Below are 27285 nucleotides of genomic sequence, written 5' to 3' on the forward strand. Positions count from 1 at the left end.
AGAATACTAAAGGCTTAACAAAATGGAAGCAAAGAGCAGAGATAAATGAGAAAGACATTTGAAGTCAAAAATGGTATACTTCTTTGCTTTAAAGTCCTTTAGCCAATAAAAAAGTATTTATGACACACACACAAAAATGCTGTGAAGGTATTGTAACTGAACTGCAATGAATCCAATTTTATGTTTCTCTTTAAAAATTCAGCTAAGAGGGAGATGGTTAACATGCTGTTGAAATAATGCACTCTTATGAAAGAGCCTTTTCCTGCTGCCTCCCTGAACTGCTTGACAGTCTAATAAAACTAGTCAACTGATTATTCTTTATCTTCCCTATCCTGTGTCTCAATCCAACAGCTCTGTCAACAGGTAACCCCCACCCCCCCGCAAAGTTAACCGAAAACCTTGCTCACCTATACCACATCCAAAATGAATGAACTTCAAATGGAGACAGAAAGTACAAAAACATCCACTGAAGCAAACAGGTAAGCTGCTGCTGAGTTAGCTTCCCAGGCAGCTCTCTAAGCTGTCAGGGAAGGCTGAGCTCTCTTCCACTGAATGCACACGGAATTGTTGCAATCCAAATTAACCTATTTGAGGGGTTCTTCTGTTTACGAGTTCTCTTTCACATGATAAATGTGGACTGAATTTTCATAATCAGATAGTTTCTGGATGAAGAACATTTACAGATACAGACAACAAGTTAGCGGGTTACCATCACTTTATATACAATTGATAGCTTTTCACAACACCTGGCATTTTTTCCCCAGAGAAGAAACGGACTCTGAGCAGCACCGGCTAATGAATTAGGTGAACGAGTGCCACCACAAATAGTGCCACCACAAATGACACAAGCAGGAGAGCAAGTTTCTTATCGTCAAGGGCTCGACCTAATGGCCACACCACTTGTATTATCTCAATGTGTCACTTCAATACAATAAGATAGGGTTTTAATGCCATTTCCACTCTTCGTGCATTCAAAAGGCAACTGATGGTCAAAGTGCCTCTGATACGCATTAAGTAGTTTTACCCCATGACTTTATTTCATGTTTAGAAAGGTGGAATAGCAGAAGGAAAAAAGGCAGGACAAAAGACTTTGGAGTTTTCTTTCTTCACATGTATGCGGAGGTGATTATATTATGAGTAGGATTCTGTAAAAATAAACACATTTGATAAATTAAGGTATGGGGAGACAAATGCAAAATTTCTAAATAAACTTTATTACTGCATGATCATAAAAAAATACTGAAGCTTAACTGACTGTTCGCTAGTTTTATGAAATTTAAAATATCACCTACTATAACAATGTGACAATTTTATTAAACATGTGTGAATTAAAAAAATACTCTCATTAGTTTTTTACAGAAAAAATTTAAAAACATATTAAAATTGATTGGTAGAAGGAATCTGTGTTTGGCTGTGCTGGGTATAAATATCTTCAGCAATTATCAGAATGAATTACTTAAAACTATCAGGTTGAAGAACTCAACACATGTTAAAACTATCATTAAGAAACTATTCCTCAGGGGCTCCTGGGTGGCTCAGTCCAACTCTTGGTTTTGGCTCAGGTCACGATCTCAGAGTTAGTGAGTTTGAGCCCTGCATTGGGCTCTGTGCTGACACTGCAGAGCCTGCTTGGGATTCTCTCTTTCCCTCTCTCTCTGCCTTTCCCTTGCTCTCGCTCTCTATCAAAATAAATAAATGAACTTAAAAAACACACACACAAAAACTATTCTTTAAAGTGACTGGTAACTTTATAAAATGGTCACAATGAAGCAAGGCTACAATTTTGCCACATTTATTCTTTTAAATGGATTTTCAGGGTACAAAATAGTTGATCTTTCCAATACTCAAATAGTTCACAGGGTTATAAAACCCAAGGGCTAGGAAGGGCTGTAGAGACTAAAGACAAGTAAAGAACAAAGAAAACTGGGATGGTTTCCTCATAGACACAGATTACCACAACTTAGCTCTTACGACTACCCTGGCCTCCACTTGAGACAGACTCTCTGGCAGGAAAAGGCATTTTCCCAATAGCAACAGTAACACTAGATGTCACACTAACCAGTTCAGGGTAGTGACACTATTATGTAAAACACTGGCTGCCTTTAGGCTTCTTCATTTCATTAAAGAGAGAAATTAAGCTTATATTTTTAATGGGGTTTCTGTGATTTTCATGAATCTTCTTCCCCCCAAAACCACATTTACAAACAGAAATATCAAGTGAACTTTGGTGCTGAAGAGGAGAATCTCCAAATCAAGAAGGCTCTCAAAATGTTTATTTCTAACATGAATTACTCATAGTAATTATGACAAGGAGGAAGGTATCATAACAACTTTATGGTTTTAAAAGGAAATTTTCATACACTGAAGTTGTATAAAACATTTATGAACACAGATACTTGAAAACAATGAATTCTTTTTGGACTGTGTCAAAGATCGTTGATATTTACTCTCTGGATACATTTTTGTGTACATCCATGTATACATCTGTCTTAACTTAGGGGAGAGAGACAAAACCAAGTAATAAAACATTACTGGAAAGCTTTCTAACTTCTTCCTCTCTCACTTATTGCTGGTATGCTGTTCTGAGGGATAGTGGTCTGAGCTGCACTTCCTTTTCTGGCTTGCTTTCTCAAATATACTGTGCCTCCCTTAGAGGAAAACACGTAGTTTGGTCACAGGGCCTTTTCTGAAATGAATGCAGCTAGGGAGGGAATGTTTTACTTTAATACTCCTTCCAGTTCTGACTGTGTTGCAGGCTGCCTACAGGGAAAGGCTCACAGATAAAGTGACTAATTAAATATCTTAAAGAAATGATAATGTCTTAATTAGAGCACCTTCCCTTTCTCAACTTCTTCAATAAAAGCAAAAGACTTACTAATTATAATTCTTCAGCAGTAATTAGCAGTTTACTATGCTACTATGGGAAATCTGTATTTAAATATACAATACTTTATTTGGAACATGCTTACAATGCCAGACTGCAGAATTAGATAAGAGTCCACACATTCAGAAGAGTACTCCATTCTAAGGCTATCTGAGTTACTTTAAACAGGAGATATGGTTTTAAACATAAGAGAATAAAATCAAGAACAACTATTATTAGTCAAACCAAATAAAATGTTTTGCAAGTTAACATACACATCATTGTCCACTGAATATGAACAATGAGAAATAAAATAATGAAGGCTACAGTTTGATTATTTACATGCACAAAACTTATGAGCCACATGCATATTATGAAATATCTTAGCTTTGTTTACTTTTCCTCTGTTCAAAATGAGTTCTAGAGGATATTTTTAGTTCACCCAGAAGGCAATCAAGTATTCAAGAGGAACGTTGTACATATGAAATTTAGAATTAATTTCAGAGATTCCTGCCTTTAAAATTATTTAATTACATTAAAATTATTATTCAGGAACAAGCAGGATATAGTCATGTACAATGACAAACTATAATAAGTTAAAAAGTATATATTTTGCATTTAGTCAGTATGAATGCAGTAAGAAGGCTCTTACTAACTTATTACCATTTATTTCTCCTGATGAAGAGCTTCAATAAAAGCATCAAGTTTTTCTTGAATTTCTCTCACTTTCTCTGTGGAGATAAAAAGATTATTAGATTAATTAAAAGTGAATTTATTTTCAAAGGCATCACAAATCTTTGAAGAGAATTATTCAATAAACTGTCTGGGATACTTAAACTATTTTGGAAAAGGGACAAAAATTACCTTAGCATCACGTATCACCTTAAGATCCAAAAAATGTTCAAATGGATTGTTGTAGTAGCTCTTAACAATTTTTTGGAAAGGGGAGGAATATGGGCTTTGTGACTGACCCCGCTGAGAATGTAATAAGAATTACGGAATATTACAGAGAAAAATGTACGTATAGACACATATATCATTGCATATAGAATTTTAAGGAGTTCTCAGATTCTCTGGAGTCCAACCAAAGACTCGGTTAGCAATATCTGCAACAGAGGAGAATATAAAATAATGAAACAATTGTTTAAAAAATGTTTATTTCTTTTGAGAGAGAGAGAGAGAGAGAAAGCGAGTAAGCACAAGTTGGAGGCAGGGCAGAGACAGAAGGAGACAGAAAATCCCAAGCAGGCTTCACACTGTGTGGAGCCTGACGTGGGGCTCGATTTCATGACCATGAGATTATGACCTGAATCGAAATCAAGAGTTGGATGCTTAACTGAGCCACCCAGGTGTCCCAATGAAACCATTTTTAAGAATTAAAAAAGAATACAGGAGTGTATTTAACAGGCCTTAGACTGGAAAAAGACTTTCTAGGATCAATGGAGAAAGCTAGAAAGGAAAAGATTACTAGTATGATCACATTAAAATGTACACTTTATATGTCAAAATGTCCTAAATTTAAAAGACAAAAGAAATTGTAGAAAATATCTGCAACAAGTATTAAAAGGGCAATAACACTTTAAAAATACATACAAATGTACTTTCCTAGCTATAAATGTATAAAGTTTAAAAACACCACAGTCAGGGGCACCTGGGTGACTCAGATGGTTAAGCTTCTGACTGTGGCTCAGGTCATGATATCACCACCGCTCATTAAGTTCAAGCCCCGCGTCGGGCTCTGTGCTGACAGCTCGGAGCCTGGAGCCTGCTTCGGATTCTGTGTCTCCTTCTCTCTCCGCCCCTTCCCCGCTTGCGCTCTCTCTCTCAAAAATAAACAGACATTAAAAAATGTATTAAACAACAACAACGAAAACCTCAAAGTCACTGAAGACAGATTTACATTATTTTATTTGATTTTATGTTTTCATGTTTGCAGACTTCCAAATAAAATCTATAACTTCTCTCTGAAATATAAAGATTTCTTTCACAAATACAAACTATTCACACACAGGACATGTCAATCTCCCAATATGCAAAAAATGGAAGTCATGATTTATTCTACTTCATTGTTTACTTAATCATGCAACTCCCATTTTAAAATATAGTTTGTGGTGGGGTACCTGGGTGGCTCAGTCGGTTGAGCGTCTGACTTCGGCTCAGGTCATGATCTCACAATTTTTGAGTTTGAGCCCCGCGTCAGGCTCTGTGCTGACAGCTCAGTGCCTGGAGCCTGTTTCAGATTCTGTGTCTCCCTCTCTGTCCCTCCCCTGCTTGTGCTCTCTCTCTCTCAAAAATAAATAAACATATATATATATATATATATATGTCTCTCTCTCTCAAAAATAAATAAACATATATATATGTCAAATATATATATATATTTGTCCTTTTAACACAATTTTATATATTAGTGGGAATTACCAATTAAAGTGAAGTGACTGGTTCAAAGCTATTGATCTAGAGGCAAAACTGTAAAGCATTCTGCTTTATATCTATAGAAAAATCATATAAAGTACATTAATATTCAACATTTTATCTTTTATATTTAAAAATAATCTGCAATTGAAGACATAAAGTATTCCTTTCTATCAGTGGGACAGCAGTTTTGATGAGCAGCCAATAAAAGGAAGAATTGTCCTTTTTATGAATTCTCATGAGCATTGCAGGAACTCGACAAAGTCTATCCGGCTGCATATAAAGAACATAATGTCTTCATCTTCATTTCCCAGCAATTTAACACTACTACTTCTTGGTATTAGTCTGAGACTAACACCAAATCTATATAGAAAGAAAAAAGCCATACTGTTTTAATTCAACTATTTACTGAGCAAACATGATAACAGTTATCGCAGAGACAACAATAATTCCTTTTATGTAAAAGTAAACTAGAGAAACCCAACCTATAATCCCAACATATCTCTTGGAAGTTTAATCTGTATTTTTTGGCAGTCTGTACTATTTTTTAAGTCAACAAACCGGTAAACATACTTCCTTTCTCAAAATAAGGCCACATTCTTATTTTTAAAACTAATTCATCTTGTTGCTTAGAAAGAGCTTCACCTATTTTCTTCATGAGTATTTAGAGAGCTCTACATAGTGCAGTTCATCAACTGAAGAATTTTTTTAAAAAGGGGACAGTAGGAGAAAAAGAGTTTTCTAAATTGTCTGACAGAATTTTGGAAATGAACAAGGTATTTAAAAAATCATCTGACCTGGGTGGCTCAGTCAGTTAAGCATTCGACTTCGGCTCAGGTCATGATCTCACAGTTGTGGGTTTGCGCCTGAGTCGGGTTCTGTGCTGACAGCTCAGGGCCTGGAGCCTGCTTCAGATTCTGTGTCTCCCTTTCTCTCTGCCCCTCCCCCACTCATGCTCACGCTCTCTCTCTCTTGTCTCTCTCAAAAATAAACAAGCATTAAAAAAAATTAAAAAAAAATCATCTGGCTTAAATAGCACAACATATGGAAATCTAAAACAGGTACTTAAAGCCATGGCAGTTCCTCTAACCATCTCACTGAGCTATACTACTTGGGAAAGGTGTACTGCATGAGAAGAATTCTGACTGTTTGCTCCATGACCTGAGTCCAAGCAGGGCCAGCTCTGTCCATCCTTCTGCCCTGTCCATGATCTCCATCCTCAGCTGCACAATCTGGGACTGGGTGTCTCAGTAGCATCACTCAGAAGAGAGAGTTCAGAGCAAGATCTACTTGTATTGACAGACCAAGAGCCACTCTGATGCAGGTGTCTAACTGTGGAGTCTGAATCAAATTCAAATTCTTATAAAATTAGAGATAAGCGATATGTTTTTTTCTAAATAAAAGTTAAAAGACTGTCTGATTAATAAGAAGACCACAGAATAAAATTGCCAAATTTTCCTTTTAAAAAGCTGTTTTTACAAAATATTTTCAACTAGAATATCAGGGCACCGTGCCAACATACTCTGAAATGTCAAAAATGACACAAAGGGCATTTAAGTAAGTTACTAGGAGGTAACGGGGGGAGAGGAGAAGAGAGGAGAGGGTGGAGGTGAATGTGAAAAGAAAAAAGAAGGGGTACCTGGGTGGCTCACTCAGTTGAGCGTCTGACTCTGTCGTTCATGACCTGATCTCAAGCTTGTGAGACAGAGCCCTGCGCCAGGCCCTGTGCTGGGTGTGAAGCTTGTTTAAGACTCTCTCTGTCCTTCTCCCTCTGCCCCTCCCCTGCTCCCATGCTCGCTTGCTCTCTCTCTCTCTCAGAGAAACAAAAAAACAAAAAAGAAAAAAAAGAAAAGAAAAAAGAATAACTGTGATAAATGTACTCTTTTTACACTAAATTTAAAAATCCATTTCTTTGTTCCTTCATTTTACACAATGTACTTAATGCAGTGATATGGGGACACAGAGGCTATCTTGCCTTTGAGAAGAATTCCTTGATCACTTCCTACCTACCTCATGCTGAGTCTATGAAGTACCTATTGTGTTTGAGGTGATTTTAAATCCCACATTTCATTTGGTCCTCATACAGCCCTGAAGGTGTCCCTGCAGAAGACAAGGACCTGAAGCCTGCAGAGTTAGCTTTGTGCACGTTTCTCTGATTTGGAAACATACTAGATCCGCTACGAGATACAGACTCTAAATGGTAACAAAACAAATGCTATTATTTGAAGGGTATTTGTTGTGAGCTTTACTTTTTACCTGAGATAAGACATACTGTGGTAAAAATGAGGGAATGGAATAGTTACCAAGCACCTTCCTAAGTAGTTCTGTGCCTAGGAATAACTAAGAAAAGTATAATAAATATTATTACCTACATATATTTGAAAAAACCCTTGGAAAACAATACAAACGTATGAAACTGGACAAAAAAAGTTCAGCATCTTCAATGTCTACAACAATGTCTGACTCACTACACATGCTCAACAAATACCTGATAAACGATAAATGAAATTCCCAAAAATATGGTACAGAAAACAAAGGCTGCAGGTTATCAAGAAAAAAAAAAATCACTCAACAGACTTCCTGGGTGTTATACCAGTGACCAAGAGGGCAGAAGCCAGGAGCACAAGGTGTAGAGCCAGCCTGGGAACAGAAGGCAGGGTACATACACATTGACAATGAAGATCCAGGAAAGCTGGTGGGTCACTCCAACCACACAAGCAACACAGGACAGAGAATACTCAGGTCTCACAATACAGTAAGTGGAAAGAGAAATTTCAATTTAATTATTTCACCTTATTCAGAAGACCAAAATATGCTGACTGCGCGCACACACACACACACACACACACACACACACACACACACACACACAGCTTTAGAAAGTATATTGCTTTCATTCTTTGCAAAGGAGCTATATTACAGATAATAAACAGCATTATTTCCCATATTTGAATTCCTTCATTTCAAATTCTGATAAAAGTCTTCAGCACTTCCTATATACTAACTATGCCATCCAGCTGCACACAGAAAACAAGACTTATTCATAAAAATCAAAGTTGAATGTCAGCAACTAAAACTTTCTACTTTCTGATCCTTCCAAACACTAATGTCCCAGTGTTAAAGTGTTTTCAAGTCCCAAAATCTTATTGTCCTTAACTATTTTGCCATTAGAAACTACTTGCCCACAGAAATGTGCAAACAGATTAGCAAAGGGTAATTATAAAGCAAACTCCTTTTTCTATTAAACATTTGCCTTAAATATTTATAGTTGGAGAACTCTTATAAAATTTCAGATTAACCTGATAAATTAAACCAACTCAGGAAGGGATGAACAAACTCCTATTTCTGTTTGAACTGCTATTTCTGCTCTGAAATAGGCAATTCTACATGTAGTGAATACTGAGTCTACTTGCCATTTATCCAATGTTTACTTAAAAGATGAACTATTTCAGACATCAATTCATTGTGCTTCTTGATTGAGTCATGAATATTCCCATAATCCCCACCTCATAAACCGCCCCTCTCAGTGAATGAAGGTCCTTCTCTTTTTTCTTCAGATGACTTGGCACCCATTCATGTTTTGGGTCTCTTTATCTCCACATGAAATGATAGTGCTACTCTCAATTTCTTTTTGAATCTTCTGATACTTGCTCTAAAAGTCTCAAATATAGACTAATCTGTAATTAGGTTTTGAATACACTGTGAATACCAAAAGGCCAAACCTGGGAGAAGGTTCACTTCAGTGGTTAATAACAGTTTAGAATAGGAACAAAGAATCACACACAAAACACTACCGCATGCACTGAAATAAATCTTTTACAACTTTTGATGTTTTTAAAGAAAGCATGAAAAACAAACTGCAAACTAATGCAGTGTACCTTACGCAAACCACACATCCACAGATCACAATGTACCTTAACAGAACTGTTTTATAACAAGCTGTATACACATTTAGAGTGAAACTTGAGGACACCTTGGAGGTGAGGTTTTGCTGTAAAAAAGCTATTCACTAAAGGACTGAAAATTTTAAAAAGTTCTTAACATGTAATATATGTTGCTCATCAAAAGGCTTGCCTTTTATTAGACAATCCTACTGTAAGTGCTCTTTAGAAGTTCCGTATTTAAAGGGATTATCTAGAGTACAAGGAAACAAGGGAAGAAAACAAACAGAAAGGGTGAACCAGAGACAAGCCTTAAGATTCTCAAAGATACGTTAAATCTTAAGATTTAAGATAGTCAAAATCTTAGATTTAGCACAAGAAAAAATGTGCACCTTTTATAGTCGAGAGGAAGAAACAAAGCGACAATCCAAGGTGTGTAGCCAAATCTAACACTTTTTTTTTTTTTTTTACCATTTATTTATTGTTGAGAGACAGAGAGAGACAAAGCATGAGCACGGGAAGGGCAGAGAAAGGGGGAGACACAGAATCCGAAGCAGGCTCCAGGCTCTGAGCTGTTAGCACAGAACCCGACGCGGGGTTCAAACTCACGAACCGCGAGATCATAACCTGAGCCAAAGTCTGATGCTTAACCCACTGAGCCACCCAGGAGCCCCTAACACTTCTCTTCTGAATCTTGGTCCTGTAGTTTTTTTCCCCCTACAAAGAGCCTTTTTTCTTTTTTTTTCTTGAGCTATGATTATTTTTAAACCGACTCATTAACAAGGATGAACAGAATTACTTCTGCTAGTTACAGAAAAAGGAGACTCCTATGTTCCGGAAAGCTGTCTGAGACTGGTATGGTAATTTCTAAGCTGGGTGGGGTCACTGACTTCTAGGGGTCTGCTGAAGGTGGTAGCACAGTCCTCTGGGTTATTTTGTTTCAAAAGTTCAAATGGAACTCTTTTGCCAGAATTACATCTACTCTGCAACAATTATTATTTAGGTTGATTAGGAGATAGGATTGTAACTCTATGTTCCTAATGAAAACGAATGTAAGTATATTACTATAGGCAGATCTTCTAAAACACAGACTTCACAGAAGTACACAATAACAAAAGGAGTGTTTGATGACAACAAATGTTAGAAATCCCTTATCTAACACCCTAATAATCAATGGGGTAGTAATTTTATATGGATTTTATAAAGATGAGAACATAACGAGTTAAAAGCTATATGATAACGTGGTCAGGAGAACCAGGCTTCTAGACCCATCTGTGCCTTTAACTTCATGACCACAGTCATGTCACAGCCCTGGTCTGTTTATCTATAAAATGAGGGAATCTGTCCAGAATTCAAAGCCCAAAATGCTTTACATTAGGACTGAAATGTACTATATTAACCGATCATATGTTTTTTTTTTTTCAACGTTTATTCATTTTTGGGACAGAGAGAGACAGAGCATGAACGGGGGAGGGGCAGAGAGAGAGGGAGACACAGAATCGGAAACAGGCTCCAGGCTCTGAGCCATCAGCCCAGAGCCCGACGCGGGGCTCGAACTCACGGACCGCGAGATTGTGACCTGGCTGAAGTCGGACGCTTAACCGACTGTGCCACCCAGGCGCCCCACCGATCATATGTTTTAACTACATCTTTTTAAACTTAATTGTCCTGTTTACTCCTTAGTATTTTTTTATTTATTTGATGTTAAGCTCCTAGTAAAAATTCAATCGCAAATGACAATATTATTCTCACACAACTACATAATTCATTTTAGAAAGATCAGGATTATACTGTTTTTTTTTCCCCCAGGAATCAATGTGGGACTGCTTGCATGAATTATCTACATACAAAAAAGTCCATCATTTAAAATCACTGAGTCTAGCACAGAACTCACTAAGCAATAGATGTCCATGAACTCATTGTTCACTCACTCACTGTTGAGTAATCTACTCAACCGATACATAATTCAAACATTAAAGATGACATTTTTAAAAAATTTATTTTAAAAAATTTGCTATAGTCAGACCCACCCTCACCCCCCCCCCCCACCAAATAATATGATTTAGAAAGAGCTGCCTTAAGAAAGTCTGTGAGATAAATTACAGCTTAAGTCTGATGAATATATAAATAGCTCAAAGTGACTTGTGGATAAATTGAGCTTTCTCTCTACCTCTCTCTTTTTAACTCCTAACTGCAAGCATTTCTACCAGGCTCTTTTGGCTGATATAATCAAAACCTCTTAAAATACTTTCTTGATATATTAAAATTCTCCAAAGACTTCAGTATGAACGAACATAGAGCAGCTTACATTTAGGCCTCGACCCTGACTAAGCCTTTCACTTTTATAAGTAGATGGCAATCGTAATTTCATCTCACATCTCAGCTAACTATTAATGCTTATGGATCTGCCCTTAACTGAGCAGCTCCATTCCAGGTGTGTGTGTCAGTGTCAGTAAGCATGGAACCTTGAACTCTCTGCTACCTGATATTAAAAGGCTCAGAGCTGGGGCGCCTGGGTGGCGCAGTCGGTTAAGCGTCCGACTTCAGCCAGGTCACGATCTCGCGGTCCGTGAGTTCGAGCCCCGCGTCAGGCTCTGGACTGATGGCTCAGAGCCTGGAGCCTGTTTCCGATTCTGTGTCTCCCTCTCTCTCTGCCCCTCCCCCGTTCATGCTCTGTCTCTCTCTGTCCCAAAAATAAATAAAAAAAAAATAAACGTTAAAAAAAAAAAAAAAAAGGCTCAGAGCTGCAAGAGGAAATAATATTTATGGAAGACTGTATGGGGACACTAGATATTAGATACTATGCTAGATACTATGTAAGTCCATCTTTAGATAAGCCAAATAGCTATGTATCTGGACTGTGTCATTTTGATTTCACCTAGAACTGCTTACGTGATTAGCCTACAATGAGGAACATTACAGTAAAAAGCTCCATGAAATTAATGATCATATGTAGTCATCTGGTTTACTGTATCATATAATTCAGTGTTCCTTCCGTGAGCAGAGATGAATTTTTTCTCAGGTGTGTGTACCAGGAGCACCTATGCTTCAACGAAGCAACTGCTTTGTCTGACAGCCACCATAAGTCCCATAATCAACTCTGCTTTCCATTTTGCTTCAGCTGTCTAAGAAGCTCAGGGCTACATTTGCAGGTTACCTGCAAAATGGAAGAACCCCTGAACCAAGTATTTTGAGGGGGGTACCAATCTTATCCCACGTTTCACATTATTTCAAATTGCCTTAACCTTCTCTTTCCTTCATTCAACTTTCCAATTAAGCATTTTTACATTTTGCACAGGATAGATCTTTGCAAGCTGCCTCAAATCCTTTTTGGAATAGGCAGGGAATTAATAAATAAGCTAACACGCTAGTTCACAGAAGATGTACCACTAGAGAGCTGATTCATAAATATACCATAATACTTGAAAAGTGGTCTTTTTATGCTAGTAATGCTTTTAAGATCAGGAATTTAAAATATTTGAGGGGGGGACAATATTTGTCCCATTAACCTTCTATAGGTGATTTCTGCATAGGAGAAAAAAAATTTTATTTCTGCTTAATGCTTAGAAAATCCAATGATATAAATATGTATACTTAAAGCATTTCTTTTCCGCAATGGAAGAAAAATAATAAATTTTTATGGGATTCATGATTGTCTTTTTAATGTAAAAGTTAGATTCTACCATAAGATTAATAATCACCTCCCATGAATTTTTATTCTGTATCCAGTATATAAAATGTGCCTTATTAATTATATCTATTAACTCAAATTATGGTAAAAAAAATCTTTAAAAGTTATTTTATATGCTAACTCATTGATACATTGCTTTATTTTTCCCCCCAAAAAAGTTTAAATAAATACACTATTTCAAAATGAATGCATTCCTTTTGTCTCCATAGAAAAATCTAAACAAACAAAAAAAAATTTTAAATATGATTCAGGTAATTAGTTGAGATGATTAAAAAAGCCTAGCCTAATGACCAGTAAAATTTTTGGTCCCAATCAATTAAGAAGGGTTTAAAATAATCCATCATTTTTTTTCTTTTCTATTTTCTTCTTATACTTAAAAGTGTATCTTACTCTGAATTTTGTTAGGTGGAAAGTAGAAACATTTTAAAAAAAGGAAAACCACCCAGGCAGCCCTTAAAGAGACAGGACATCATTTATCACCTGCAAAGACAGATTTATAAGAAGAGGGCCCCTTCTGTTCCTTTAAGACTGCAAAACAGATGGGAAGTGAATGGACAGTCAATGGGACAAGAAAACACATGGGAGGTGCTGCTGTATGTATGTTCCCAGCATAAGAAAGAGGTCAAGATTGTAACTGCATGACTGGGTCCTGGAAAGGGTCTTTCTTCAAGCTGTTACAAAGACAAACGCTGTTCCTCATCCTGCTGTCAAACTGTTATAAATATTGGTTTGTCAAAAGACCTTCAGTGCTGAAGCTTTAAAAGGAGGCGTAACAGATGAATGAATCATGAGAATGATTCTTAAACAGTCAGCTCATTAATGTAATTTTTAAAGTAAAAGAAAAGAATATAAGAACGGAGACTGTAATTCTGATTTATGAACCAAACCAAAAGTATATGAAAAAATATGGAACTAAAAATTGCGGGTTTTAATAAAGTTATGAATTAAGCGAGATGAAAAACAAAAATGAAATACAATTGTATCTGTTAACTATAATGCTGCATCAGGACAACAGATTACTATTAAACCCATCACAAGGAGAGCTAGTGGGCACTCATGTTTTGTCAGGGTGATTCCCTAAGTTTTCAGTTACTTCTACTACAACCCTGCAGAAAAGTATCACTGCTGATGCTGGGTCCAGAAGTCAGAATAAGGCTCAGAGAAATGAAAAGAACTCCAGAATTAGTTTTACATATTCATTAATTTAGAAAATCACCTTTAAATTCTGTCACAATTTCTTATTTTCTACAGAAAGGGAAAATCGCAACATTGAAAAAGCAGTAAGAGTACACAGATTTATAAACCTGTATATATTTATCTGAAGAATGAAACCATTACATATGTCTTTAGGAGAAAAAATTCAATGTTCTAGATTCTTAACGATTAGAGTTTAGGAGAACAGGTTTAAAAACTAGCACAGTGAAAATAATATTAAAAAAGGAAGCCAAATTATATTACCTCAGTTATCTGTAGTCACCCACAAACACAAACCCAAAGACTAAAGACGAACAGAAGCCCAAAACAAATCTAAAAAGATACTATCTCTAACACATGTTGTTAGCTCCGGCTTTGCTATAAATATTTATGTGACTGGCTAAATCACTTCCCTTAATGAACATTAATTTCCCCATCTGAACAATGTGGGATAATACCTTATAAGCCTCATATGCCTTTACAAGGCAAACATGGACAGACATAACACGTTCTGTAAAGTGCAAAGCTCTATACAAATGTTAAGAGACAGTTGTATGGCTCCAAGCAGGATTTGGATACCAAAGTACCAAATGCTGCAATTACATAAGAGGCTCACCTGGCTGATTGCTTTCTCTTAACTGTCAGCAATCTTGGAAAAACCAAATTCGGTAGAAATGAGAAAAGATTACAAAGTTAAGAAAGTGAATGGTTGAGAGTGGAGGTAGCAGGCAAACATTTGAAGGTTTTTCTGGATAAGTGAATCAAGATCAAAAGTGGGTAGACTGCAGGGCGTCTAGGCGGCTCAGTCAGTTAAGAATCAGACTCTTGATTTCAGCTCAAGTCATGATCTCACAGTTCATGAGTTCGAGCCCTGCACTGGGCTCTTGGGCTGACAGTGTGGAGCCTGCCTGAGATTCTCTCTCTCTTTCTCTCTCTGCCCCTCCCCTGCTTGTGCTCGCTCTCAAAAATAAACATTAAAAAAAAAAAAAAAAAAGGTAGACTGTATGGAAGAATCAATCCAATAGTTTTAAGGTGGGGATGACTGGAGCGTCTTTTGAAGGAAGGACAGACACAATGAAGACATAAGCACACATGGGAAGTGCCAGAGTCCTGGATATAGGTGGGGATTAACTTTCAAAGAAGAGTGATTTTCTGAATATGTTCTGCTATAATACAGCCTTTGGAATCCACGGCCTACTTAAAGTAACTAGTACCACAGGTTTTATTTTTACTAATACTGCTTATACTTCTCAGTGAACCTTTCTGAAACAAGTTAATATGAAGAAAAAGAGGAGAAATTGAGCTTGCTCTGATAAATGAGAGACCAGAAGCAGGAGTGATGGCAATAAGGGGAAGATTGGCGGTGTTAAGTAGAAGCTAACCTGAGATCTCATGAAAAATGTGTTCCAGAAACGTGCAGAAACTATGTCACTAAGACTACGTTAAAGATTTTGTTAGAGGGGCGCCTGGGTGGCTCAGCTGGTTAAGCTTCTGACTTCAGCTCAGGTCATGGTCTCATGGTTGGTGAGTGTGGGCCCATATCAGGCTCAAACACAGAGCCTGCTTGGGATTCTCTTTGGGTCCCTCTCTCTCTGCCCCTCCACTGTGTGTGCTCTCCCAAATTAAATACATAAACTTTAACAATTTGTTAGAATACAATGTTACAGTGGTCATCTCTCGATAGTGGCAATGGTTTTAAAATTTTTGCCATCTGTATTTTCTAATTTTCCACAATGCATATATATATGTACCAGCTCTGTCACAGTTAAGAAGGACTGAAACAGACACCTGAAATCCTGGTAGTACTTGGTAAAGACAGGCAGTCTGTACCTATAACTCAGAGAATGAAGTGTTGCCTCAAGGAGACTAAACAGGCAAGGTTTTTAAAAAAGACTTGAATTCCTTCAGCCAGGAAACATCTAACTGAAGTGAATAAAACCCAGCAAACTCCTTTCTACAATGCAAAATACTAGGAAAAGTACTTTGCACAAACTTGAGTTGCACAAACTTGAAAACTTCACCAGTTCAACGAAGATTTCAATTCATTTACACATGACAGATCCACAGTGGGCATGTACTGGAAATCCGAAGAATGCACAGTGAATCTCAAATTGCTCAAATGAGGAGCAATTACTATCTAGTCCCATGAAGTGTTTCTTGGCATCGCAATCACCGAGAGATTATTTGGGAAAGTATTTGGTCACTTAGCTTTGTCGTTTCTATGAATATGATAAAATTAAGAATATGAAATTTCTAAGGCAATTTTGAATTATGCTTATTCCTATGCTTATTCTAAGCAACAGTTTAGGAATGTATAAAATAGTAAAAACTTAAAATTCCTTTTGCCTTTAGGTCCCCTCTCCCAACTACCCTGAGACCCCTACTTCATAAAGTAGCACACTTCATTCAGTTTAGCGCACACCAATTCGCCCAGTTTTTTAAAAAAATATTTATTCAAATCTTGCTTAATTTTATTTTTTTTAACATACTGTTCACAGGTCAGTAGATTGTTTTGTGATTAGATTTAGTTTTCAATGACTAGATTTCATTTATTTCCATCTTAGAAATGGAGAGAATACATAAAACATAATTCAAAAACAAAACACCAAAATTTAATCCCGACTTTAAAGATGTTACTTCATTCTAGACTCTCAGTAAGGAAGTGGTAAGAAATACTAGCTAGGAAAAAAAGCCTAATTTCTAGATGAAAATGTGTACATTGGCTTTTTTATACATTAGAATATACACATAAACATATATCACAACATGTAAATAAAACCTACTTCAAAATGATCAACTCAATTCAATCGATACATTACTGAAGAGACCTTTCGTATCTTTGTTCTTATTTCTAATCAGTTAAAATGTGAGTTTAAGGCAAAAAGAATATACTTGCTAATAAAGCACTGAATACCAGTAGCCTACATAAGATTACAGAGAAGTAAATGTCATTTTAATCTTGTACCAACTGATCAATATCCTTCAATGCTCTCTTTAAAAGATAGAGTTAGGCCATGAAAAATGTGCTTGATTCTAAATGCCCCATTTTGAGTCTGGATTTTCTCATCAATAACCGGGAAAGCGCACCACTCAGGCTCATCATGTGGAATTCTGTGTGTAAATAACTACTTCTCTAACACAGAGGACTCTCCCTGAGGATTACTTTATTCTTTGTGCCGTGTCGTCTCTCTCCTTCTCTGGCTACAACACAAAGCAGGGTCTACTTGACCTATGCAGACTCAAGGTAAAAATAATCTTTCACCACCTTCCTTAGTTTGTCAATTTCACCTTACTATGAAAAATATTATTTCACAAGTTCGCAAAATTCAAAATTTAATTGCTTTTACCCTGCACAGATGCCTTAAAGACCTCAAACGCTGATAACATAAAACAGAAAGTTACTTTATTCTGTATGAAAATGAGAGCTGTTTCAACCTTTCCATTTTTTAAATATACTCATTTCCACTAAAAACCATTCCAAAAAGTACACGAATATTAAAGAGAACGAAAATATTCGTTTAAGTTAGAACTTAAAAATGCCTAACAAACAAACAATTATGAAAGTGTCTTAGTGAACTGCATGGACTGGCAATTAGGAAATCACTGGTGACTTAGAAAGAAGTGCTTTCACTAGGGGTGAAAGCCTTATCACAAGATGTCAGCAAGGGAGTGGGTGGGTGCAGGGGTGGGTACAGGGGCGAATGCAGCAGAGGATGCAAGCTGCTCTACAAGAGAAATGAGAGGGTAGCTTTCTGGGTGACATAGTGGAAGAAAGGTTCCTTATCATGAGAAGACTTAGCTTCCTTCTCCCTCTTTTTTAAGTCAGGAAGAGGGGGCTACTGAAGAAACCGTATGGAAAGGTCATGATTACACAGTCACTGAACACCTACAATATATACAATACAAGGTATGGTGAGTTTATGGAAGAACCAAATCACTTGAGCAGAACTGATTGGTCAAAAGAGACTCAAAATTTTTTCTTTCTTAAAGTGGTTATTTTGGTTGATTTACACTTGCCTACCGTGGGAAGTCTGCCTTCTGCTCAATTAAACAACACTGGCAGTACCTCAGTAAGGTTTTTAATCTCTGGAGGAAGGTAAATAAGTAGGGAGGAGGAAAAATACTGGTCGAGCAAATGATAATGGTCTGAAAGAAGGCACAGTGAGAGACGTAAGAAAGAGACAAAGGGAAAAGACTGCTTAGAAATGTGCTAGATGCAAGGAGAGACGAGACAAAGAGTATTGAGGTCTTGGCAATTATTGGCCAAAGAAATGCAGTTGCAGTGGTTAGATGTAAGTGAAACTACGGGGTCCTTAATACTTCATGTTTTCCCTCCCGGGCACTTTATCCTATTTTCTGTGACTGAGCCTTTAAAAATAAAAACCAAACCCTCTTTGGGCCTATGGACTCAGAATTCTACGATTCAATGCCACTCGTTTCTCTTCAGTGCCCTTTAAGATTCATTTTCTTTGGTTGTATCGACAGACACAAAATGACTATGCTACTACAGATACAGTTCAAATAACCGAACAAATTTTCAAGAGTCATACAGTTTCTAAGACTCCACTAAAAGATATATGTCAATTTTATCCCAATTAATAAAACGACCAGTTTTACTGCTGTGAACAGGAAGAACCCTCTAGAGTACAGATCTGGGGGCAGGAGGGCAGATGGTGGTGGAGCAGAGAAAAATCCCCTATGGAGACGTGTTAAAATTTGCATGCCAGAGCCCTAACTCTGGAAAAATAGTTTTAGATGGGAGTTCCCTTTTTCATAATTTTAAGTTCCGGATTCTGAGTATAACAATCATGTTCTAGGGTAATTTTCAGCCTCACACTACTTTGTGGCCACTATTGTGATCCATAATGGCCTTCAAGGATATGGCAGGTGTGGGAGAAGTCCAGGAATGTGGAGTAACCAAAGGAAATTAAATTGGAGAGTATCTTGACATTCCTCCTTTCTAAAGAACAACAAAATCATTCTGAGGGTTCCATCTAGATATGTTCTATTTCTTATTCAAGTTTTACCACAGCGTAAAGATATTTCTTAACTACCCTATAAATCAGAATTCTGTTTTAGAGCTAATAAAAAAATCTTAAAAAACATTTTAATTGTAGTTGGGACACATGTTACATTAGTTTCAGGTGTACAACATAGTGACTCACTATGACATGCTCACCATCCGTCACCACACAACGCTATTACAGTACCACTGACTCCATTCCCCATGCCATACCAATAAAGGACCTTTTTGGATTTAAGCAGCTATGGTGCATTTCTCTTCCAGTTTTAGCTTTTAAAAGGGCAGCACTGGTTCATTCTGCTCTCACGCCCTTTTTATCACCACAATTTCAAAAATACACTAGTGTATTAATAAGGAACAAAGTTTTCCTTATAAAAATGATGTGTTAGTGAGTATCTGGTAGCTTGGGGAAAAAGAAAATGTCCATCTAAGGTTTTAGAGTCAAAACTGAATCTTATGCACACTAAGAGACAAAGCTTGCAACTCTGCTCCTTTCTAATTATCAAGAGAAAGCACAGGATGGATTATAAGAGGAGACTGGGAGAGTGAAGAGACACAAAGACAAGCCCCACCAGCATTGTACACTCGCAAGAGAAACAAACTTTAAGTTTTAAGAAACAATTGCTGGCTGTCTGGGAGATGCCCAGGCATCAAACAATAAAGAACAGTCGAAAGAGGCGAGAGGCGAGCCCGCTGCTGACTCCTGCTCCCTAATCCCCCGGCTCCAGTGAAAGGCCAGCTGTTGCCACCTCGTGTAGGGAGTCAGCAGGGCAAATCAACTGCAGGAGAAAAAAAGCTGCGGATATTGGAAAATTCTAATTTACCAGGCTCTCTAATGTTTTTAACATTAAGGGCATCAAACTATATCATTAAAATGAGCCTGTGCAATGGCAGCCCAAGTAAAGGAGTTTATCACTGTTTTCACTTTCATTAGTAAATGAGATGTAATGAAGTTACTCAAGATTGTACGGAAGCACATCTTCAACTCATATGAAGTACAAAAAGTAGGAAGCAATACACCGAAATTTATTATTACACATTTCAATGCTCCCAGCCCAGCTCAAAAACCCCTCAACTTAGAGAACAGCCATTCTGCTCAAATATAGATTCTCTATCTGTTACAAGAGGATCTTAAGACTCTAAGCATGAACACATCACACTGAAAACCTGTGCCTGAATTTTGGGCAACTTACAAACTACTTAATTAACAACGGTGGAATTTGACAGAATACACTTCCAGACATGTTCACAAGACATATAAAGAAAATTAACCCCTTCAATGTGGTCAGTGGCTTGGTTTACTTTAGTAAACACTTTAGTGTCCCCTTACCCAGATGTTCCAATTCTATCAAAGTTTTCATGTCCTTTCAAAGTTTAAATATTAAATCACTACTATCTATGTCTTTCTGACCCACTCTGCAAAGGATACTGCTAACTATAACCTTCCAAATGTAAAGGACTATATTTTATGTAATTATATTTTTCTATGGCTTGAGTTTTTTTTTCTCAAATTAGTTCAGCACACTACTTAAAAGACCTGGACTCAAATCTTTGCTTTCCCACTTACTACACATGTGTCTCTAGGCTTCCATATCCTTATCTATAAAATAAGACAAATGACTATACCTATGAGAATGCATATAAGGCACACAGCCTAATCCCAGCACAGCAAAAGTATTCAAATATTAGCTCACATTCATAAACAGTTTCTGACATAAACAGGTTCTGATATAAAAATGAAAAGAAATGTATTGTAAAGTCAGAAGGGAAAGACCGTAGATCTTAGAGCGATCGAAATGATTTGTAATGCCCCTTTAATTCCTGGGTATCAAGGGTTCTTTGATTATGTGCACAGAGAATGAAAAGTAATTCAGGCTTTAGTGAACAAGAATTTAAAAAGAAAACTAAGCTCTAAATCCCAAGCAATTGATAGGAAGGTCCAAAACTCACACTACCCTAGTTAACGGTACAACATTCATATAACAAACGATGAAAGAATTTCCATGCTGTTTTGGTGAAATGCAGTTTAGCAACATTACAGCAATTGTTACCGGTGCCCAGATACTCCATTTCCAGGGTGGGATGAACAAATTCCAAAATGTCTGTGAGACGCTAGCACTATCACTTGTTTTATATGGTGACAATCATAAAAGATTTCACAAATCATAAAACAGCTCATTATAGAAAGAAAAACTTGGAACTGAGCTATACTATTCTAATTCTCCCCTCTTCAAAGAAGGCATTTTAAAACTGCAGTCTGTTTCAATAAGTAGATTGAACATATTATTAACCCAAATAGATTTTATCTAAGTTGACACTGTATTTAAATATCTATAAAAAATCCTTTGAAATAAAATCTGCTATATAAAATCACAAGAATTTCATCAAGGTTGTAGTGGGCATATTTCAACGCTAAACAGTTCTAAGTGTAATCTGATGCTGTAAATAAGGAATTTAGGTGGAAAGATGAGTCATGTCTTTTATCAAACTGTCCAGGAAGTAACTCAGCCTTTTGACATATTCAGAGATCCCATTTTAAAAATTCTAATTTTCTCTAAATTATTTTCATATGACCATATTTATATAAACAAATCCAGTTATAAAAACAACTTTTTACCCTTTTTATGTAAAAATCATCTCAGACTCAGAGAAAAGCTGTAAGAATACTACATAGAACATATTTTTTCTGAATAATTTACTGTCATTACATCCCATATACCCTAAATACTGTATTATTGTGTATTAGCTACAAATAAAGATATTTTCCTAAATAATCCCAATTTAACAATCAAGATTTAAAAATTAACGCTGATGTATTACTACCATGTAACCTTCAGATCTCATTCAAGTTTTGCCAACCGTCCCATTAATGTCCTCTAGAGCAAGAAGGTCAGGTTCAGGATCACACATTGCATTTTGTTTCCATGCTCTTTCGACCTGGAATAGTTCCTCACGATTTCCTTGTTTCTCATGATCTTGATACATTTGAAGATTACAGGCCAATTATTATATAGACTGTGCCTCAATCTGGGTTTGTCTGATATACCTTTATGATTGGATTTAAGTTATACATCTTTGGCACAAATATCCAAGGAGTGATATGGGTTTTTCCCACTGCATTCTGGAAGGCTGCACACAGTTCTGATTTGGTGGTAACTGATAATAATAACTCTGACGGCTTGATTAAGGTGGTTGTTGCCAGCCTTCTCCACTGTACAGTTACCTTTTCCTCTTTTAATTATTCTGTGTGGAGATACTTTGTGTGCTCATATGAACACCGCATTCCTTATCACTGGTTTTACTCACTGATATAATTAATTTTATTCACTTGCTTACACAATCATCAATTTATGGAATCCTGTTTTATTAAATGGGTCACAGTCTGTACCTGTGATTATTTATTTTGATGCCCAAATTGTCCTAGTTGTGGCTAGTGGGAGACTTTTCAAGCTGGCTTCTCTGCCTTGCTGCCATGTTCCCATCTCCCTTCACGTACTTTCTTACTTTCTCATCTTAGGAAGCTCCAGGTTCATCCTAACGTTTTCTTGCTCCAGCTGTGGATTCCACTACATCTCCAAAGAGCCCTGGTTCCTATGTACCACTTCTTTTCTACAGACAAGAAGGGGTGGGCTCTTCTTTCATTTCTTTGGTCTTCCTAGCTCAGGACAATCAGTTGATGAATTTCCAAAGGAAAGTGGTGAAATGATTTAAAACTGAGCACATTTATTTAATAAGACTGGCAAAAAATACGACGCATCAAACTTTCCCGAGTCTCCACAATACTCTGCCCCTGTACTGATTTGAAACTGTAGTAAAAACTCTTTTGGCTGCTTCCCTTTCTCTGAATTCCTTTAACTATATATTCTACTTGAATATGCTGTACTAAAAACTTTGATCCAAGTAATACAGTAGTTACTGTCCAAACTTCGAAAGTTTTCTGGCTGAAAGGATCCCTGACCATATTCCCAAGTGTTACATTAAAGATAAACAGTATGGTAAAGGTACTCCCAAGATCCTTCTCCAACTAATAGACAAAGTCATGGCTCATCTCCTTCAGTGTGAATGATGAAGCCGAGTCACTGGTGAAACACTTGCTTCCAAGGCCATTATTTGGTACATTAACACGACCATAATTTTATATGTACAAAAGTAGTAAATCACTTCAAGGGAGTCATATGAGTACTTTCTCAGGAAAACCAGCAGGATAATCTAAGACTTGGCTTGACAGTGCACAAATCTGTGTTAGCAATACACTTTCTTCAAGTAATCAAACCGGGACTGGAACATAATGGGGTTATATAAGGCTCTATTACAAAACATGAGAAAAGACCCAGTTTTTAATCACTCACAATTATATATGCTGGTAAAATACAGTGAAGTATTTCACTGTCTGATAACCATGTCCAGGGGGATACAAAAGAAATATATTTGTACACCTTGCAACACTGACACACCTCTTCCTGTAACAGCACTAACGTGGCATAAAATTGTGAAGTAGGGACTTGCAAGGGGTTTTTGAACTAATTCTCCTCAAAACCCTCCTAGCAATATAGTAACTATTGGAGTGATTTTTACAAACAAAGAGGCTAAGGCTCTGACAGATATCCTGCCTGAGATAATATAGCTAGTGGAGGGCAGTTCACATTCCAACACAGATCTATAAGCTAGCACAAACTGAATTATTCTGACAACGTGGCATGAAAAGAACTAAAAGAAAAGGAACAGAAAGTGGAAATGAGAGCTAAAATGAGATACATTTCGAATACAAGATTATTTAAAGGCAGAAAGGAGAGAAAAGAGAGCAAACGACGTGCTGAGGTCACAGAGAAAGGGACGAGACAGTGGTGGAGTGCATGTGGCTGAGTCGCAGGGTATTAAACAGGAAAACCACTGGTTTCTCTCAGATACTCTAGGGTATTATAGTGACATAAATTCAGTTTAGAAACAGTTTTCAAATTTGAAGAATTTCTTCCTATTTAGTATCTGCTTTCTCTTAGATATCAGAAAACTCCTAAGACAGTAAATTTAAGCACACGTTGAAAGGAAAAATACTTTGTTTCATGAAATTACATAAGGGAAACCTGTAACGAAGTAAGCTCAGACAGAAGCACCAACCTCAGTATTTTTACGTTTATTTAACATAACTCTTTCACGGATTTCCTTGGGTTCTCAAGGATCTAAGTAAATCTCAATATGTAAGCCAAGTACCTGAAAACTAGGACTGCACTAGCATTCAGAAAAGAACCAAATATCCCCCACAAACTAAGTGACAAAGTGATCAGTAAGGCCAAGCTAGGCTGGAGGTGTGGAAGCGGTGGCGAGAGGGGAAAGCCCTGTGGCCTAGTGGAGGTGTTAGAACCTGAGCCGGGCAAAGAGGGTGTTCACATGGGGGTACCGGTGGCCTGGCCCAGTAGTGAGGAGAGTATCTGTGGAGGAGGGCAGTCCAGTCTGGTGCAGGGTACCGGAGCACACATAGGATGAAGAAGGCGTCCTCTAAAAAAAGCAGGACCTGGCTTCTGGTGAGGAGGGTGTCCTTGGGCAGGGGAAGACGTGGGAAGGATAAAGGGGGACATGACTGGCACACGATGGCAGTGCATGAGCTCAGTAAAAAGGACTCTGTGAAGGGCAACGTGGCAATGGGGTATGGGGTATCAGAGCCTGGATAAGAAGGGCAATGGGGTATCAGAGCCTGGATAAGGTAAAATGGGTGTCAACACAGGGTGAGGTGCTGTGGTGGTGGCCTGGAGTTGGGTGATCAGAGCCTGAGCTGGGTGAGAAGGATGCCTGTGCAATGAAGGGGACGGTGACAAGTTTCGTTACATATAGGAAGACTGATCAAAGTAAGTAAATATATTAAGGATACTTGGAGCCAGATTTCTCATTGTCAGCAAAAGGAGAAAAACAGAATGAACCCTGTATTACTGAATTAAAATGGAAAGTACCAGTGACAACTTATGGCTTTCAACATAGACGTATACATGTGATTAGGAATACAGGCGTAAACGTGCGGACGTGCATCTGCACATGTACGCACATGTGCACGCACACGCACGAATGCATACAGCATCTGCTCCCCAGCTCCTTCCACTGAGAGGGTCTGGGGGCAGTGATAGTCCAATGACAATGAGCATTCCTAGGACCCAGCTCTTAATTTCTAACTACTATTCTGCAAAGCAAGGAAGCTGGATCAAAGTACAGGATGAGCACGGAACACCTTGTTACACGGAAGGACGATACCAGGACAACACACGACACTTGAACAGGGTCTGAAGATTAGACGCAGTAACCAATCAGTGTCAACATCCTGATTCTGATGGTTGCATTATGGCTGCTACGAGAAACCTTGGTTTCTAAGAAACACACATTAAAGTACTGCAAGTGATGGGGCTATGAGTTAGCACCTTTCTCTCAAACAGTCAGTGGAAAAAATGTTCTTTGCATGCACATTTCTATAGTTTGAGAGTAACTGGATGAACAAATAATGGAAATGGGGAAGGAGAAAAGGCAGGAAGGTAGAGGGCAGGAAGAACCACTTACTGAGGTCTTCAGCCAGCTGAACTCGTTTGCCAGTGAGCAGTTTTACCTTCTTCTCGCTGTCTTCAGCAAAATCTTCCAATACCTCTTTCACATTTTTCTCTAATCGCCTGACTATTCAAAGTAAACAAAAACTTGAGGAGCTGTGTTTCTAATGAATGCACAAGGATGATAAAATTAGCAGTATTTGGAGGGTAAGTTCTTATTTTTCTCATCGAGTTTGATCTATTAAGTTCAAACTTCCCACAGTTACAGGGAGAATCTTTACTTACCATATAATACTTTTATCAGCATAAAACTAATACAATCCTCAGAGACAGTCATATTCTTAAGCCCTAACTCTTTAATGGAAATGCAGGTTTCTCCCCCAAAAACTACGTGAAGCTTAGGAGTCCTTTTCTAACAGAATTTTTGTGTCATGAGGGGAGACTCTTGGTACGTTTTATCTCCCATCTTTCCCAATTATGATTTACTTTCACTAATATTTTCAGGGCAGATTTAATTTTCAATTGTTCTAATAAGCCTATTTTTAAAGAAGTATCTTGGCATCATTCTATTAAATGAATATTACTACTATTATTTTTGCTGTCAAAGTTATAAAATGGTCCCTCTGTGGCTTACCTTCAGTGTTCGTAAGTTGCTGCCTCAAAGTATTTGCAGTGATGGCAAGCATGCGTTGTATTCGCCAGAACAGGACGACATCATTGCATTCCAACTAAAATATTAGGTCAGTAAGATTACGAGATGCAAATTTAAAAGTGAAAACCATGATCACAAACACATACGACTGACTACTAAAGTTAATACCTATACCCTAAGCTTTAACAAAAAACCTCAGATTTATCTAATACACGTACTCCTATCGCAGATAGAAGCCACCGAATCATTTCTGCTCAGGGTTCACGAACTTCCGTGTGATTTGCATTCAATTTACCTCACTCCTATATAGCTTTGTTTTGATTCCGAGGACAAAGCAAATGAATCTGGGAAGTAGAGAATTTCATGACATTATATACAAGTGGAAATTCACAGCATATACCCTTAATTTGTATTTAGTTTCAGCTAACAACCATGTTAGCTTAAATATGTCCTCAGATTAACCTCTTTTCTTCGAGCATGCATGCAAGCCAGTTCTGAAATGCAGCTTGTAGATAAAAATAAATTAATGATATGCTTCAAAAAGAGCTTATTCTGTAGAGAGGTCTTCTCAACGATTAAATTACGCAAAACACTTGCCATTTTTCACATAGGTATAGTTACATACAAATTTCCTTTAAGCTGTAGAAAACTCAAAAGCATTTTAGGGGCCTTTGATCACTAATTAATAGAGTTCTTTCAGAGCACTTCTACTTACAAGAAAATGCTCAAAATACGTCAGTCTGCTGCCACCTAGCGGTTACTTTGTGAAACATGACATTACACTGTACAACTTCATACACTTCTTTCAAAGAATTATTTAAAGATTTTGGTGATATAAAGAAATACAATATAGGAAAAAGCACAATAAAAGCTGTTTTTTCAGGATGATGTCCACTATGCAAATGGATTATGTTATACACATGTACACAACTATAAAGATTAACAGACATATAAAAATGTTAACTAAAATTACTTCTAGGTCAGGGGATTATAAGTGACTTATTCCTTAATAAGGAATATTAGTAAGTAACTATTTCCCTTTGCA

The 27285-nt window shown here is 37.3% G+C and overlaps 1 protein-coding gene across 7 annotated transcripts in view; it reads right to left on the minus strand.

Annotated features, from left to right (window-relative positions):
• Positions 1 to 697: 697 nt before the first annotated feature.
• Positions 698 to 27285, minus strand: part of OPA1 (OPA1 mitochondrial dynamin like GTPase) — an 85885-nt gene continuing 59297 nt past the window's right edge. For 4 of the 7 annotated variants that reach the window (XM_045502573.1, XM_045502571.1, XM_045502572.1 and 1 more), the window contains 4 exons: positions 26223 to 26316; positions 25605 to 25715; positions 3527 to 3594; positions 698 to 1145 (listed from right to left, as the gene is read on the minus strand). In XM_045502573.1, the coding sequence (XP_045358529.1) occupies positions 3530 to 3594; positions 25605 to 25715; positions 26223 to 26316 (270 nt within the window). In that variant the 3' untranslated portion in view covers positions 698 to 1145; positions 3527 to 3529. Of the gene's footprint in view, positions 1146 to 2396; positions 2494 to 3526; positions 3595 to 7126; positions 7379 to 25604; positions 25753 to 26222; positions 26317 to 27285 lie in introns of those variants that run through there. The other 3 variants (XR_006718418.1, XR_006718419.1, XM_045502570.1) reach the window with 3 other exon arrangements.

The sequence above is a fragment of the Leopardus geoffroyi genome, chromosome C2 (assembly GCF_018350155.1).
Source record: "Leopardus geoffroyi isolate Oge1 chromosome C2, O.geoffroyi_Oge1_pat1.0, whole genome shotgun sequence".
Classification (NCBI taxonomy): Eukaryota; Metazoa; Chordata; class Mammalia; order Carnivora; family Felidae; genus Leopardus; species Leopardus geoffroyi.